Here is a 16,893-nt window from a genome sequence, read left to right as displayed (position 1 = left end):
GTGCACTAACGAGGAAGAAGTCTGTTACTAAAATGCTCCAAATAGCACGTCTCTTGCTTCAACACAAGAGTCGAAGTTCACTAAGAGGTACACAGAATCAGCAGAGGACGACTTTACCAAAGTACAAACGATATTAGGTTCAGCAGCAGCAACCCACTACTCAAACCAGCATTGACGATTTGGCATGAGTTGAGGCCTTTCCAGGAATGGCATTGGAGCTCCCACAAACGCGTCAATGAGTGCTGTATCTACTTGAGCAAATGACGGGTATATCATCTAGGTGGCAAGAAAAACAATCGGCGTTCTTCACAGGTTTGGGCGAGAAGTGACATGAAGGTGCTTGAACTACTATCTTGTCGCGTAGATTCGTTGAGCCTTGACGAGTTCACGAGAAGCAGAATGGTATGACATGCAGGTCGTGATAGTCTTCTCGCCGGTACACTCACCATCTCTTGGCTTACATCTACACGGAATTCTCGTAGATATTCGATATCACGTTGCTGAATGCCAGAGCCGAATTTGTGGCTGTTCAACAAGTTGGCACGTAAACGAGTTCATTTATGCAGTCTAGTCACGAAAGGAGTGTTAGAATGCGTTGATAAGTGATCGTGGTCAGTGAGATGATCAAGGTCTTACTTGGTGTTTGTGATGTTCCTGCAAATGCCGCTAATCAGCCACAATCTCACAACTTCCATGGGCAGACAGGGGTAGCGAGCAGCATCAGTTACTATCAAACACTGCATATTTGTATAGTACAGGTGATTTCCACAGGTTTGGGCAAAGTAGTAATTCGTAACGGATTCTTCTGATCCTGTAGCTGGTATGAGTTTCGTAATGCGGAAACCATACTTCCTTCCTGAGTTCTCTATGCGTCAAACATACCTTGGGCCCCGTCAAGCCCTTCATTCCCTGGTAAAAATCGAAATCCTCAAACTGTGACTTTCTACACGACACAACAATGTTCATCGGTTTTCCCAACCACGCTCATTGCAGTTTCTGCTTTGGCGACGTTATAGAATTAATCGAATATATATTCTTTCATCCACAACAATTCCTATTAGGCTCTCCCGTCTAACACACACATCCGAAACTTTTGACACCACTGCCACCCGGCAACAATAAGGCACGACAAGTCATTCTTTTCCTTTCGTTCAACTAACGTTGTGATTGGCTGAAAGAGTTTGACGGTTTTCCGCTTGTGGCGTCTTCGTTTCCAAGAAACTAAATTCCCTATAATTCTTTCCGTCCTGCCATAAACCCCGGATTTATATACTTGCAAGAGAAGCCAAGAGAGCCAATATGCAAGCTACACCTAGCAGGTTAGATGCCCTAGCTCAAGCGGCCTCTGATGCTCTCGTAAGTTTGGATCCCCTGCAAAAGAAAAATGTGAATTTCTCAGTCTTTTCCGATTTTCTTACCGAGAAGGTCCTTGTAGGCCAACCCCGACAATAATGATAATCACAATAATGTTGTAGCTGCACCTGTCCATCCACATCCCGCTCGTCCTTTCGCAGGTAAAGTGACAGCAGTCCATCATTTGCTTGACTTTGAATATTTTTTTTACAAAATTGCATCATCTTCCCCATTCAGTATGCCGTTCAATCCACCCAAACATAGTCAATGATGCAACGAGTGTGTAAATTATTGGAAATTCTAAAGAAATAACGCACCATCCTTACAGCATCACCACCTCATGGCGGAAAACATTGCTGGCATCGCAGCACGATCAACTGGAGTTGGGAGTCACAGAGTCACCATCAACACTATCCTAACCGCGCGATTCAACAACGTCACTGTCAACAACCGGCTCGAAAATGGGGCAATTGGCCCAGTACACTTGATTCACCCTGACTTTGTTGTTATCTGTCTTTTGACCTTGTACGGCTACCTCCAGGAGTTGGACGCCTGGGAGGTAGCGCTCTCATTCGCCGTCGTTGGGCACCAGGAAGGCAACAGATGGGTTGGGCGAAAGAGAGTCATGGCCTTCGTCTCGTCCCCACTCGCACTGCAACACAAGCCCTTCCTAGTCGAATCCTAGATGGAAAACCAAAGGTGAAACAGCTGTAAAAGTATAAAAATGGATAGGAACATATATATACATGGAATTGCAGTCACACACAGACAACAAACTTGAGTTCAGATGTGTTTGAATGATCTGAAGTTGATGCTGATGCGACACACGATGATGAGATCCAAAGAGACCGGCTTCGTCGCGGAATGTCAAGATTCCGATAGTGTCGAGCTTAGTTGTCTTGTTGTCTCGCGTCATCACGTAAAATCCATTAATTAAGAAGAAAATCCCAACTTCCAGCGGTTTGACTCCAGCGAAGAGGAAACACGACGGCATCCGTTTTCTTTGACAGCTCTGAATGCACGCTAGTCACTCGGTCTTGATACAACGGTGTCACCATTGCTGAATTCCGCATTGTTTTGGGATTTTATGAAAAAACAGGTTGATGACGTGAAGATGCGAGTATGTCTTTCTGCGACGCGTTGGATCCTAGTAAAATGTATTTTTCACATTAGAATATACGACTCATGATATATATTTACCTATTTCTACTATGGCTCTTTGATGCCAGCCACCCCTTCCACATCTTTTAACAAAAAGCATCAACAACGACAACGCTATATAAGATAAAACAGGGATGAACGCCGCCATGATACGAGGCAGCACTCGAGCCCTCCGAGGAGCCATGCTTGCCCAAGTACGAACCAAGACATCCTTGTCTCCTCCCAATGTCGCTTCTCTCAAGGAATTGGGCAAGTTGCAGTCCTCCTATCCACAGGCCCATCCCGAAATCTTTGGCAAAATGAAGGCTTTCTATGCCGCAATACCAAAGGGCCCGGCTCCCCATACTGCACCCACCACCTTTGGCGGCAAATACTACCAGAAATACGTTGAAGGAGACACATTCTGGCCAATCTTGCACTTTATTGCTGCTGCATCCGCATTCGGTTTCGTCATTACATACCATGCTGGAGGGTGAGTATACAGCGAACCGACGTTGATTGTCGACTGTATTGGAGGGCATTGTTGTGGGATGATGCGTCAAAGAGTTTTTGAGTTTGGCAAGTCCCTGTGTCAGACGAGGAACGAATTCATCCACGCAGATGCAGTGCATATTACAATTACAGGAATGCTGCTGGAAGGAATTCGCTGCTTAATACATCCTTCCACCCTCTTCTTGGGGTTGCAACAGCAAATAATATGATGCAAAAAATACTCACACCTTACATTTCTCATTCTAGTCACTACCACCACCGTTACGAATTCCATTAAGCAATAGTATAAAGGTATGCAGAAGCGTAAATGTCAGTGTTCAACGCGTTGTTAACACGTCTGTCACCTTAGTGCTTGTCATTATCAGAAAGTGTCGAGTAAAACGATATAGACTGAGTATAGCAAACACCATAAAAACACCCAAACTATATAAAATCTATAACGCGTATATTGTGCTTATTCAATGCGCCCGTTAACATACAAGACATACGTGCAAGCCGTACAAGTGCATGTACTCCGACAGCGACAATTCTTCCTCCTCACAAAAAAACACAACAAGACAATCCAGCAATGTTTCGACTAGGAAGAGTCGCATCAGCCAGCATCCGTGCTTCGGTCGTGCGTCCAGCAGCACGACAAACCATGGCTACTCGCAACCATCACTCTGTATTCGCATGGGACAATTTGAAGAACTTGTTGCCTGAAGTGCCAAAGAGCACTGAAGCTACTCTGGGCTCTGTCTGGGACGGCATCTACACAAACTACAGATACAAGATGATTTACCCTGTCTTGTTATGGATTGCCTTCTTGGAATACAATCTATGGACTCCGTGAGTGTTGGCATCATTTGGATGTTGTTGTCGAAGGGGAGGAAGAGAGAGAGAGAGAATGGAGTATATATTATATATATTGTCGATGCTGGTCTATGTAACGTGAAAGTGGTTGGATGCATTACCAGCAGCTCTCTTCGTGGAGACTAATTACTCAAAACCTCAAATCCCTTTCTTGCTGCTACTTTCAAACTGAATACTCACCACCTGCTACACCTAGTTATGCCAAGGATTCTTCAAAGGTCGTCGAACGTGAGAAGGAAGAGCACCTCAAGAGCCTTGAATACCACCAACTGTAAAACATATAAAGTAGGTTGTTGCATCTTGGAAGCTCCCATCAGTATAGCAATTTCATGCGAAGGTCAAGCGACTGACATCTGTGTCTCTTTAGGTTGGCTCAAAATGACGAATAGATATAATGAAGCACACTTGAAATAAAAATACCATAAAACCTGCAAAATGAAAGAAGATCCACACAATTTGGGAAGAAATTCTACTGATGAACAACTGACTACTACTACTTGGATGATTACAAAAACGAGCCTATGATACATTATGGGGTTCTCATTCAATTCCACGGATTCAAATCCTCATCGAGTGGAATACTATACAAAACTGATGCACTTCCATCGTCTTCTTCTTGTACTTCAATGGTAGGTGATGCAGCATCCTCCATTCTTGGACTGCTGGGCATAAATATACTAGGCGGCTTGACCATTGCAGGACTTGCTACATGCAGTAATTCTTCAACGTCCGTTAAATCGAGATGGCTGGATGATGCGCTGTGTTCTCCTATTCTAGGAATATGTTGTGTCAAAGATGCGGTATCGATCTGCACCATTGGTACCGTTGCTGCGGGTATTGTTTTTGGCTCGTTTAGATCTATGATGAGACTATTGTTTGGTTTGGCATCAGACCATCGTGCCATGAGATTGCCTAGTTTTAAGCTAATGTCCTGCTTGTTACTGGTACTGGTGTTGGTCTTCTCGACACTCTCAATACTACCACTAATAGTAGGATCCGCGAGAGCTTTACTGATAGCATCATCAGCGTCCGAGACTACATCCTTCAAATCATCACCCACGTTCACGGAAGCCGATTCGTTGAATGCAGTTTGAGTGACTGGTCTGCTCGTATCCGGCATTTCATGCATAGTGACAGCGCGGAGTGGTGGTGTTATTGTAGCAATGCTGTTCACTGCTTCGTTCCTATCACTACTACTGGTATCGATTGATGTAGATGTATTTGGCGGTGACGGCGGTGGTGTCGCCAAAGATTGATTACGACCAGGTGATTCAGCCTCCTCGGCGCTACTGCTTCGACTGCCAGTTGGTCGTCGAATAAAGGATGCCATATTGAGTATTGAAAATCTGGGTTTCACTGTTTGTATACTATCAGACTGAGACGGTATGACAGAGCTGTCGATGGTTGGGCTTTCTACTGTTGCGATGTCGGTCTGTGGGTTTACTTCGGATTTGATACCTCCAGAAGTAGTACTGGCATCACTACCAGGTTTACCAATCATGTTCAGGACGGAGAATCGAGGTTTTATTACAGGAGTTGTGAGTGCTTGTGGTGGTTCGACGGGTTCTACATCTAATACAGCTAGTTGGGGACTCACGACACCATCGGCAGACACGATACTTTTTAATTTGGCAGCAATCCGAGCTTCTTCTGCTACTCTGGCAGCTTCTTCTGCTATCTTGGCGGAAGCTTTAGCCTCAGCCAATTTCTTGGCTTCTGCTTCCCTAACTTTTCGTGCCTCCTCCTTATCAATCTTTGCTTCTTCAGCTTGAAATGCACGCTGCTTTTTCAAGATCAATGCAATCTCAGCCTTCTCCTTCCGTTTCTGTTCAGCTTGCTCCTTCTTCAACTGTTTCAACTCCTCCCTTTTTTGCAAATCAGCTTCACGAGCTCTCAACTGTTCCTGTTTGAGAGCCTCGATCTCAGCTAGATGCATCTCCTTTTCTCGTTTGTCTTCTTCATCTTCGTCATCGAATGTCTCTCGTGTAATGTTGAAGCCAATATGCTTTAGTATTTTGGGCAGGTTTGATCGATATGCGAGATGTCCATCAATAACATCGTCTAGACAAAAGTTTTCTATTCCGGCGACTCCTTGTATCGGAGAGAGACCAGCGACGTCCTTGTACACAGCTAAGGCTCTGTATAATACCCCTAACACCATATCCTAATGACAAAAGAGGCTTCAGACGTGACAAAACAATATAACAAGGCATAATATGAGAAGTCGTATTTTACCTTGGTTAGATAACCATTGACAATTTTACCAGCCACAACACTAGCCACATGCTCCCATTCGCTGTTGTTGGCCTAGAATTATCAGAGCAATAAACAAGCAAAATTAGAATTGAAACTCACACTACACAAACAAGAGTGCGTGATTACCAGTATTGGTGCTCCAAGAATGTATACATCCTCAACAACTCCATAAACGCCACGCGACGCCAACTCGGTTAAACACGAGTAAATCAAATGAGCTCCCAGTGAGAAACCGATCAAGGTGACTGGCCGATTCTCTTGGACTTGCAATATCAAAGTGTCAGCCAAGACCTGCAAACCAGACATTGAGTATACGAAATGAGAGCCTCTCGACTAAAACCCATACCTTTCCAGCTTTAGAAGCTTTGGACATTGCCATTCCCCATGGGTTGTCCAACAAGTATCTGCGAAAGGATGAGGCGAGTCAGGATTATGAGAGCGCCCTGTAATCTAATTTGTTCGCCTCAAGTATTCAGGCAAGACGTACGTCAACTTCATAACCCAAAGAGGTCCAGTCAATGCCATCATTAAACCAGGAAGTATCGTGAATTGCTATCATGACAGTGAGAGTTAATATGCATATATCGTTGATTCTTTTTAGCTTTCACGCACTCACCAATCCTTGACTGATTAAAAACGAAGCAACCTCTGAAGCCAGCAGAGTTAAAGATGCTCCAAGTTCCTGTAAAATTTTAGTTTCCCATATCAGTGCGTAATGATCACCATAATGTGATGGTTCCAAGACCGAGTATGGCAAAACGTGGTCCTGTGTTGCATGAATTTGGAGTTAACTCCTAAACCCCAAAAAAGTAGCTGCACGTCTAAAGTATCTCACCTCGGACCCATACGCAATATAGCCAACGACCGAGATAAGCACATTTGCTTGCTTCACGCGGTCTTCACGTGTAGGAGCCCGAAACAGCATATCACCTTCCTTGTCCTCAATTGAAAGCAATGCTTCTCCACTTATAGAAGTAGACGATGCTTGCCGCTGTAATGAAGATAATGTTTTCGATACTGATGCAACGAATGTACCCTTTTCAGATGGAGCCGGCTTTGATGAAGATTGAGAAGCAGTCTCGTATGAATCATTATCAGAGTCCATGGACGAGCGATGTGTCGAAACTGTTGCCAGTGGTATATCGTGGAGTTCGTCGTCATCAGGAGCGACAAACGTATTATCTGGTATCGGTTCTTCGAGTTCAATTAGCGGTGCTTCGATTATCGGTGATGCGACTATATCTGGTAGTGTAATAATTCGTGATGACGAAGATTGTGCATTCGAATATCGACGAGTTGACGTCGTCACATTCGAGTAACGGCGGTTACTGCCCGTCATCTTACTAGACGAAGATTTCTCTTCCTCTTCATCGACTGCTTCATCAGCATCAAAAACGACTTCAACATTTGACGGCTGAGCTTTTCTATCACTTGACGGCCGTATAGACTTTCGTTTCTGTTTCACACGTTTTGAACGTGCCACTGCTCTCGCAGCACGTCTGTCCTCTCGTTCTATAATATACTGTCTTACACCGTCTTCAATGGATATAAATTCGAATTGGGAAATGCCTCTCGTTCTTTTCAGCATCTTCCAACCACTCATGCCGCCTCCAGCCAATACACCGCTGCTGGTTATGAAGGCAAGGCCACTCGTACTAGCCATGAACGCACTGACTCCGGTTCCGGCTAATGAAGCAGTGATCAACGGTGCCGCTAGCCCTGCGGTTAACCCAATAAGAGCACCACCAGCTACAGTAGCGATACCAGCAGCCAACCATCTAGATCGTGCCTCCTTCTTATTCCTGTCATCAACAGTCTCCTTTGACTCCTTCACATGCGATGTGTCCTCATATATACGTAACTGTGTAGCAAAAGACGTCTCTAGTTTTACCAAATCCAACAGCGTAACCTGTAAATGGTTTGCCACAGTCTTTAACAGGCTCCTTGCGCGGGCGTCATATATGCCGTCAGATATACTCAGAATGAATAGGTGTGATAATATGGTATATCGCACATCTGCAGGCTTGTCAATTGTCGGTTGCGGGTCTGGTAGCGGTAATTGCCGATCAAGAGCAGACTGCTCGTCGGTTTGTTTTTGTTGTTCTTTTAGGGCCATGCTTTCTGCTGTTGCCTGGGCATCATCTATCAATGGTTTTGACACATCGACTGCCTGTAAGCCATGCTCTGCGAGTTGTTCATACATGGTCCGTTCTACAATGATGTACAAGTTAATGCAGCAGCTTAAGAGATTGACATTGAAGTTTTTACAACTACATTCGAACATGTTGAAAGTAAACTCAACAAGTCAAAGTAGGTTTGCTATTTTCCGAAAATGTCAATATTTTTCACACCTTTCTCTGGAACGTCCAAGTAGAGGAACAGCCTCTCCATAAACTCTGACTGCCATTTATCATACGCCTCTCTTCCAGCTTTCCGAAACGCCATGAGCTTTGATTTTCGGAGCTCTGTCAACGACAAAAGGCACAGACACACATACGCCACCTATAGGAAGAGAGAGGATCAGTCCTCAGAACACATTTTACAAAAAAGCTACATGCCATATACCTTTTGGTCTTCTCTCATAAAGTTCTGAATGGAAGATATCTTTTGCGATTTTGAGAGTGGCAATTGAATGCTGATCTGAGATGAAGAAGCAGCTGATTCACTGTTTGATACAGATTCCGATCGGCTAGGTGTTGCGTCTTGGCTGCTTGATACTAGTGTGGTGCTGTTTGACAAAGTTGTTGTGGTGCTAGTAACGGTCGGGGTCTCAACTAGACATATACCAGAAACCTGCTGACTTTGAGCGGATGCAGGGACGTTTGTGGCGTCTGTATCTTGTATATCCTGTATTATCGAATCTCCGTATGCGTCCTCAAACTGCTCGTCTTCATCTTCATCCTCTGCAGCACTTGTGGAGGCTCGGTCAACGGCCAATGTATCCTGAACAGATTGCTGTTGTTCTAGCTTGGAATCTACCTCGTCCCATGGAGAAGGTGGAAAATCATCACTGAAATCTAGTGCAGGTTCTGCCTTGCCCCACAAGTCGTTGACCTCTGAAGAGAAATCTACATCCGAAGTCGAGATTACAGGCACGTTCTCACGAGTTTGACCGAGAGAAGCAAAGAGCTCTTTCATCGGCCTTTGCAGCTCTTCGTCTGGGCGTCCTTCTTTGGAGCTCATTGGACTAGTTCTGCCCCTGCGCAATGTTCCACATATGCCAAGTTTATGGGAGGAGTAGGGCGACACCACAACTGTTCCTTTCTGGAACGTTTTCCCACGAAATCATTAAATTTCTGTGAAGCTATGTTATCGATGTCACGGATCTGCCTCCCTGCTAAAGTCAATACTGGGAAGCACGTTCAAACACCGGGACAAATAATGAGCAAGAAATCTACGCATCCACAAACTTTTCCGAGTATCTGGTTGTCTGCCATTGATAGATGTGACCTGATGAAATCAGTTCCGAGTCACTCAGACCTGTTAAAGTAAGGATGTTTCTTCCTTTGAGCCATCTGCGTCTATACACATGAATTTTTCAATCTTCCACTGTGAGCTATGTACACCATACCTTCTCAATGAGTTACGGACGCAATATCCTCCGATCTGAACAAAACAATGTAAAGTTATAGACTGTAAATTTATATTGTTCCTGAGGCGAACAAATGTTTAAGTGGGCTCTATGATAACAATGCTGTTTATGAATCTGCCAAGAGACATGACAAGTAGTCTTGTATCTCATCATTTAGGTTGCTGTAGAAGTTAGCTGACTCCAAGAAACTCGAAACTTCTGGTCTCAGTAATCCTCCTGCACCTCCAGGAACTGCCAATTGCTGTTGCAAGCGTTTGTCTTGACGTTGGACGCATAGAGTATGGAAGTTGAAATCCAATGCGTTGAAGTACCCAACTTGTCCCAATAAATGAATAAAGGTCATTCTACATAGAAAGCTTCTGTTGAGTAATCTTCATGTCAAAACTTTCACTATTGATACTCAAAAACTCACCCAGCCCATGACAAGCCCTCACCAAAAATAGCTCTTAGAAGGAAAAAGGTGGACTTGAGCAAATTGCACTCAAACATTATGTTTGACATTATTACTCCTACCGTGTACCGGCTTCATTCGCAGCAGGAACATTACAAAACACAAACTGAAGAGCCGACCAGATACGGAAGAAAGCCCGGGGCGATTCAAGAATAGGGATTGCACTATCACCCTTCCATTCAGCATCGAGTCGCTGAAGTCTAGCCTTGAGCCGAACAAGGAATGGCTGTAATAGTGACGATGGTGGTGCAAACTTGTACAGTTGATCCACTTTATCGGCCCACACTCCAAAGGGCTAGCAAAGATCGAGTAAGAATTCCATTTGGCGACATTTGTTTCAGTTTTTTAGACATACCATAACATGTTCATTGGTATGCAGCACTTCATCCAATCCTTTGATGGAGTTTATACTACCAGGCATCTCGGTAGTATCGTTCAAGATGGCAACGGTCTGAATACGAGTCCATGTATCCTCACTAGTCTGTTGATTTTCGTGTTAGCATGTTTTCCTTGAATACCGAAATGGCTAAATGACAACTCACTATAACTTCCTCCAAGATACGAACGGTAAGAATGGCATTTCCAACTTCTCTGAAGGCCTGTAAGACTTCAGGGCGTAGATCCTTGTATGACAACAGTGGTTTCAAGTGAGCCGAAAAGTATTCAAAGGTTCCTATTCATACAATTGCCATTAGTGTTGACTTGAGAAGAGTCGAAACTGCAAAACTTACCAGCCGTTCCGTATTCGAATAAAGGCAGTTTCAAGGCTTGTGGAATGCCTTTGAAGATGGCATTGATGTAGGCAGTCATAGTGTTTTGTACCTATTTTATTTTGATCTCAGATTGCGTTGCATAAAGCGCCGGAAGGAATTCTCCATGACTCACCAACATGTCAGTATGTCTAAACAACTCTCCAACAATCAGAGGAAGACCCTTGTGACCAACAAGTCTCGCAACTGCCGAAAAGTGAGGATGTCCAACAAAATCCTTGTATAATCCATGGGTAGCATTGAAGGCGGTCATGATGCTCTAATGTTCCCAATGGTGAGCCTAATGCACAAAAAGTGATTTTACGGTCTCAACATTGACCAACCTTTTGTCCGTATAAATACATGGGTGGTGATTTGGTCATGGGAGGTCTAGCAAGTTCTTGGACATACGAAACTGGACCTCGTACGTATCTGGTTGTGACAGAGTTATACGCAAAATTGGGGATCAAGTCATCAATCAGTTCTTGAATTGTATGTGTGAGAATTCGTCCATTGACACAAGTCAGAGACACAGTTTCATCAATTTCTAGCAACATGCTGTCGAATGAATCAAGAGGAAGACCAGCTTCAAGTAGAAGAGTGTGTGTGGCACGTGCACAGTCTAGCAAAGTCTCCAATTCCTAGGAACAAAGGTGAGTTTTTTTGGTGTTCTTGAAGCCGATCACAGCAAGCATACCACAACGTAAGTAAGATCAGACGACTCGTATCGACTGATTGCTACATCAATGCTCCTTCTCAGGTATTGATTCATGTATTGGCCAATCAATTCAGTCATATTGAGAGCACGGCCCAATATCTGGATTTTGAGCAATGTTCTTTTCAGTTTTTGGTTATTCGTAACACACGTATTTTTCAAAGCTCACCGGCAATTCCCGTTGTCTTAAGATGGATATGAAACTGCTGAAAGGAGTATCCTTGCTGCTTTGTAATTGCGCTTCCAACTCGAGTCGGATTTCTGGAGGCAAAACCATACTATCGCGAGAAAAGTCAACAAATATCAGGTGAGTAGTAGACACAGTGGCATTTCATCACATACACTGCTCCAGCTTTCTTGTAATGAACAAAGATCTTTTGGCACATCTTGAAGATAAACTGATCAAAGCAAAGATTCATTTCGGCAACTATCTCGTCGTAGACAAACTTGGACCGCAACGAATTCAATGTTCGATTGGCTGCATCATTGTAGATGTCGAAGGGGAAAAATATGTTCCTAAAAGAGATTGGATTAGAATTCAATGAACCTATCGAGACAACCAAATATCGAAGCACTTACTCCATGACTTCAAGATTGTTTGATTCCAAGGCAGTCTCAGTCAAAATCCACGGTAAAGACATACTAATCGGGAACTTTGAGGCAAAACTGTCAGATGCCGGATGATTTTTAAAATTTCTCGTAGATATTTTTGGTTTACCTGGACTTGCTTGCACAACTCCAAATAGAACTCCTTAAACCACAAGTCACTTAGATCACTGGCACGTTGGACCATACCTAAGACACAGATCATTAGCATCTCAAACGCGGTCCAAAAGACCTTTTGAGCTTACTCGTAAAGTCCAAAATGTATGGGAAAAAGTAACTCTTGTCCATAAACGATTGCATCTCGGTGACTTGGGCGTCCTTGAAGTCCTTTTCTCGCATGAGACCGCCCTTCATACCCTTAGCCTTTTCATTGAAACAAAAATCGAGCAAGCATCGAATAAAATGCAATTGTGTCAAGCTCGTGGCATTTTTCCTCTTTTTCAAATCTGACGGTGGTGGTCGTGGGCCTTTGCCAGCGACAGCATTGTCATCGTATGGTCCATCTAGGCCAATGTCCCGTATGTGTTTAAGCACACTGTTGCAAAAAAATTAGCAAATCTTTCATCGTGATTGTTGGCAGCAGAATACACACCTTCCAATGGTTCGTTTCTTCTTGATACTATGAGCAAGGAGTTCACCCACTGAGCCTCGCATGAATGACTGTATCTCAGCATAAATGTGGTTTGATATTCCTTGCATCTGATCACGGTCAATCTTTGATAAAAGGTTGGCCAAAGACTTGATCATGGAAATCATCTACTTGACTAGCGTAAGCAAATTACCATTGAACAATACGGAGGCGGTCGAGTAAAATACCTCTACTAGTGCTCGCTGGTCTTCCTTAGAGTAGTTGTATCTCACAGCCTAACGAACGGAATTGCTTCTGAGACATGCCTTGTGGCCGGTGCAACAAACTCTAAATTACCAGCTCATAAGACAATGCATTCAATGGAATACCACTTTCAGGATTCGGATGTACAGGATTCGCGTATTTCCAGGCACTCTACATCAAATATCTGTGAGTGGACTGGTTCTGAATGACCAATCAAGCTAAACACACCTGTTCCAGAACTCGTGCTGTCCACGTAGACAATAACCGTAGACCTTGAAGAGCTAACTCGTACAACGCAGCATTTTCTTCCGGTGGTAGAATTCCATATCTTTGTATAGCAATCGAGCTCTACCAAAAGGGACAAGTGTCAGATATTCCGCTGTTATCACAGGCTTTGATTTCGCAGACTTGCTTACCAAGTTGAGAGATCTCTTAAAGTTTTGAACAAACTTTTGATAATCTTCACGAACACTGGCAATGGAAGCAGTAATAGTGTACGCTTTTGATAGGGCGACTTTCGCGTCTAGATCTGGGTCTTCCCACTTTCCAAATCCAATATGTGGTGCCTTGCCGTAAATTTGAGATAAAGAGACCGGCATGTCTCCAAAGAGAGGAATGACTGGTGTGTTCTAAAGATCGATTGGAGTAAGTCGTCAATAATTGGATTTCGTGTGGTTTCGTTTTGGTTACTTGCTTTGAATGCTTTTCCGAATGAATCAACTTTAAGCTTCTTCCTCTTGTATATGTCCTTCTCTTCACCCTTGTCATCCAACAAAAATAACCCCATCGCGATCGCCTAGGTGAGTTGCGTCAATGGTTGGAAAAGCTTATAAATATTCTTCCAAATGTTCTTCGAATCAAGAGATCGCATACTTTCAAATACATGTGCTTGGTCTCGCATAGTACGTATTGACCTGACTCGAGGGCAGACTGACAGTGGTACATCATATCTTGAACAATCTCGTCAAATCCAGAGATTGTAACCAAGGCAGTCTTCAATTCGTTGATGAACTGATCTTGCTGTCCAAGGAAGAGATACAAGACATGATTTATAGCCGTTTCATCTTCAGCCAATCCGTTTCGTTGCAGGTCCGATAGAGCACTGTGTTTGATTGTGTGATTAGCAACTACCTATTACACAGAATTCATTCAAGCCTACCGTTTGTAGGTGGAAAGATCATTGTTCATGGATCCCTTAATTGATTTCATGGCATCCATTACGACAAACAGATCAAACACGGCCGCCAGCGTGTTTAGGAATGCGACGGATGGGAAGAACTCTCGTTCTTGAATGTCCTGGACGGTCGACAGAAACACATCACTGACAACTTGTACGGCGCTGTCACGGAAGCTCAGAAATGCTCTCATTTTGGCGATTTCAGGCTGGAGAATTCGGACTGTTCGAATATACATTTCTGTCTTGTTGATTTGATCGGATTGTACCTGCGCAAAACGAGGTTAACTGGCATTTACATGGGTAATTTGGATTGATTTCGAAGACGAAGCGAAGTGACTTTTACTTGTGGGATGGCTCTTGCCAAACTGCGGTAGGAGTAGAGTCTGGACAATAGGTTGCGTCCATCCTTGAGCAAGTCGTTCTAATATATTCGGGGCTGTGTTAATACTTTATGATACTGGTACAGCAATGAAATGACTTGGATCTAGTCGTTCAACCCGTAGAACGGCTCCAGATCACATTTTACGACATTTTGCAAATGTTTGATTTCCAAATGATGTTCAAGACTGGGGGCAAAGACAAGAATAAAGGAGATGGATGCAATTGTGTGTACATACCAGTCTAGATATATGGCCAGCCTCTCTTGCAAAGTAGGCCTGTGTAGATAATTCGTAGACTTCGCGGTCTGCCAAATTCACGTCAATGAGTGAACGAGGGACGACTGCTGCCCGTTGAGCAGCCAACACCGGAGTCTCTATAGGGCATGGAGACAGATCCAGCTGTCCTAGGTACTGCTTGACCTCTTCTACGGAGGTCGCCATCCTTGAATCAGTTGCCAATCGTTGTTGATGTTGGTACGAGGTAAGAAGGATTGACTGACAGTGAAGATATCAGCTATTTTACGTATTGATGTTTATTATTTACATCGTCATTCACGATTCATCATGAACACAATTACCAAGCGCGTCGGAACATCACATTCAACATTTATTTTGACAATCTATACAGCACTTTATTAGTCTTGTCTACTATATACGGCTCTGTAGAGATGAAGCGCTTCGAAGCTGACCAACAACACGCATGCATCTGTCTGCTTCTTTACCGAATCTCAGTCTCTTGGGGGTTTGTTTCCGATTGGGAAGCCATAAGAGGTGTGTTAAAGACGAGAAAACAAGAGCCTCAAATTGGAAGCTATCGGGATCTTGATCTTCATTCAACAAAGGGTCTCTGTTAATATCTCCATCGGCTTCTCATCAACATCGGATCTAAATTTGGTTTGCTCGTTCAGCTTGATTTGTATGTACTTTCTTCCAACACACTCTTGCTCTTTACTGACATTCGCGTAATCCCTGCCTAGCCCAACATTCGTTGACGTAAGAAGGGAGCGAGAGTAAATGAGTGCTGGATCATGCTATGAAGCAAGTAAATTTCAAGGGTGCAATTGGCCCTTGTTACCGGACCCATTCATTAATTACCTTTGTTGGACGTTGTTATGACTACCGGGTCACTCGTGTCTTGTTGTAATAGACGACAGTGGTGTTATCGTTGAAGAACGTGTTTGAGAGGTGAACTAGGTAAGCCCTACGGTGAAATATTAAAAACTATTCAATCAATTACGTTGCTTCAGCAGAACGTGCAGCGGCTGTGGTTGAATAATTGACGATTTTTATTTGTTAAATTGATGTGACGAGTTGTTTGTATATTTGTAGTTTGCTGACTGGATTTTGTCAACTACTGTCTTAAATTTAGTGCAAAGTACGACCTTGGCGGTATCAAAAGAGCAACCAGGCATTCGATTCGAACCTTCTCGTCTTTAAGGCTATTTCTTGGAGGAAACTCTTAGGGTACCACCTGTCGCTGATGTTTAAGCATAGCTTTGACTAGGTCAGGTAGTCTTAGGGTGGAAGTCTGCATCTTAGGCTTCGTCAGAAGTTCGGCCCTTAGTTGCATGCTGCTCAACTACCCTATGCCAGGGTGCCACATGATATTTCAGAATTCAGACCAACTTAATATACCACGGCAAGGCTCACTCAGCTTTGGAATCAAATACGAAATGGAAAGCGGACAACCGTGTGGAATCAGTGCATTTTTGGCTAATCATTGAAGTTGTTTCATCTAGACACGTCACCTCTTTTGTCGTTAAAAAACAACTTGTGTCATGAGTTGATCCTTGTCGCTCGTTCCAATTAACTTAGAAGGTAAAATCAAGGACCAAAAAGAGGTCCCAAGGTTATTGCTTGGAGAGACAACCAAAGTTGCCAACCCCCTGTCGTTTTCTGATGCTAGGTCAGGCAGGTTTGACATGGAGGCCGCATTTGAAGCCACGTAGACCAACAGTTCGGATATTAGTTTCACGCCGTCCATTCTCTACATCTGACGGGTGCTGGGTGTCGAAATTTGATGAAAACGTTTGAGTATATGACGAACAGCAAGAGCCACTGAGGTTTGCATTCAAACACACAAGCGAGGAGAGAAAGATAACGAAGGTTTATGGAGACCTCTCGGATCAAATCAGCTGTGTGTAATGGGTTGCAACTAAACCAGTTTGTCCTACTTGTGGTACTTGTGGTCTGTGGTAACGCCTGACGTGGTGATTGCTGTTGATTATCTTGCAACTGGAGCAGTTGTCTTGCTTTTAGTCATACTGAAACATAGTG

At 43.7% G+C, this 16,893-nt stretch overlaps 4 protein-coding genes across 4 annotated transcripts; 2 read left to right on the top strand and 2 right to left on the bottom strand.

Moving 5' to 3' along the window:
• Nucleotides 1–2,648: 2,648 nt before the first annotated feature.
• SmJEL517_g05102 (uncharacterized protein) lies at nucleotides 2,649–3,385 on the top strand (the record flags this gene model as incomplete). Its single annotated transcript, XM_031171030.1, has 4 exons — nucleotides 2,649–2,986; nucleotides 3,115–3,193; nucleotides 3,253–3,297; nucleotides 3,356–3,385. The coding sequence occupies 4 exons, from the start codon at nucleotides 2,649–2,651 to the stop codon at nucleotides 3,383–3,385; spliced, it is 492 nt and encodes a 163-aa protein (XP_031023001.1).
• A 189-nt stretch (nucleotides 3,386–3,574) lies between these two features.
• Nucleotides 3,575–4,247, top strand: SmJEL517_g05101 (uncharacterized protein; the record flags this gene model as incomplete). The annotated part of the gene is made up of 3 exons (XM_031171029.1): nucleotides 3,575–3,834; nucleotides 4,055–4,129; nucleotides 4,226–4,247. 3 exons carry the CDS (start codon nucleotides 3,575–3,577, stop codon nucleotides 4,245–4,247), a joined length of 357 nt encoding a protein of 118 aa, XP_031022998.1.
• Nucleotides 4,248–4,402: 155 nt separating this feature from the next.
• On the bottom strand, nucleotides 4,403–9,297 carry SmJEL517_g05100 (uncharacterized protein; the record flags this gene model as incomplete). Its single annotated transcript, XM_031171028.1, has 9 exons — nucleotides 4,403–6,022; nucleotides 6,094–6,165; nucleotides 6,241–6,405; nucleotides 6,461–6,518; nucleotides 6,602–6,666; nucleotides 6,731–6,880; nucleotides 6,950–8,325; nucleotides 8,466–8,616; nucleotides 8,680–9,297. The coding sequence occupies 9 exons, from the start codon at nucleotides 9,295–9,297 to the stop codon at nucleotides 4,403–4,405; spliced, it is 4,275 nt and encodes a 1,424-aa protein (XP_031022999.1).
• Nucleotides 9,298–9,812: 515 nt separating this feature from the next.
• On the bottom strand, nucleotides 9,813–15,057 carry SmJEL517_g05099 (uncharacterized protein; the record flags this gene model as incomplete). The annotated part of the gene is made up of 24 exons (XM_031171027.1): nucleotides 9,813–10,050; nucleotides 10,119–10,151; nucleotides 10,220–10,452; nucleotides 10,513–10,638; nucleotides 10,700–10,830; nucleotides 10,889–10,979; nucleotides 11,043–11,186; nucleotides 11,251–11,547; nucleotides 11,604–11,723; nucleotides 11,791–11,899; nucleotides 11,964–12,137; nucleotides 12,201–12,274; nucleotides 12,340–12,416; nucleotides 12,473–12,762; nucleotides 12,820–12,983; nucleotides 13,044–13,091; nucleotides 13,153–13,230; nucleotides 13,288–13,407; nucleotides 13,476–13,688; nucleotides 13,781–13,855; nucleotides 13,933–14,161; nucleotides 14,219–14,502; nucleotides 14,580–14,657; nucleotides 14,854–15,057. The coding sequence occupies 24 exons, from the start codon at nucleotides 15,055–15,057 to the stop codon at nucleotides 9,813–9,815; spliced, it is 3,630 nt and encodes a 1,209-aa protein (XP_031022986.1).
• Between the last annotated feature and the right edge of the window lie 1,836 nt (nucleotides 15,058–16,893).

Source organism: Synchytrium microbalum (genome assembly GCF_006535985.1).
Source record: "Synchytrium microbalum strain JEL517 chromosome Unknown SmJEL517_scf0042, whole genome shotgun sequence".
In the NCBI taxonomy this organism is placed as follows: Eukaryota; Fungi; Chytridiomycota; class Chytridiomycetes; order Synchytriales; family Synchytriaceae; genus Synchytrium; species Synchytrium microbalum.
The sequence above is the reverse complement of the archived record's forward strand: the minus strand, read 5'-3'. Positions and strand labels throughout refer to the sequence as shown.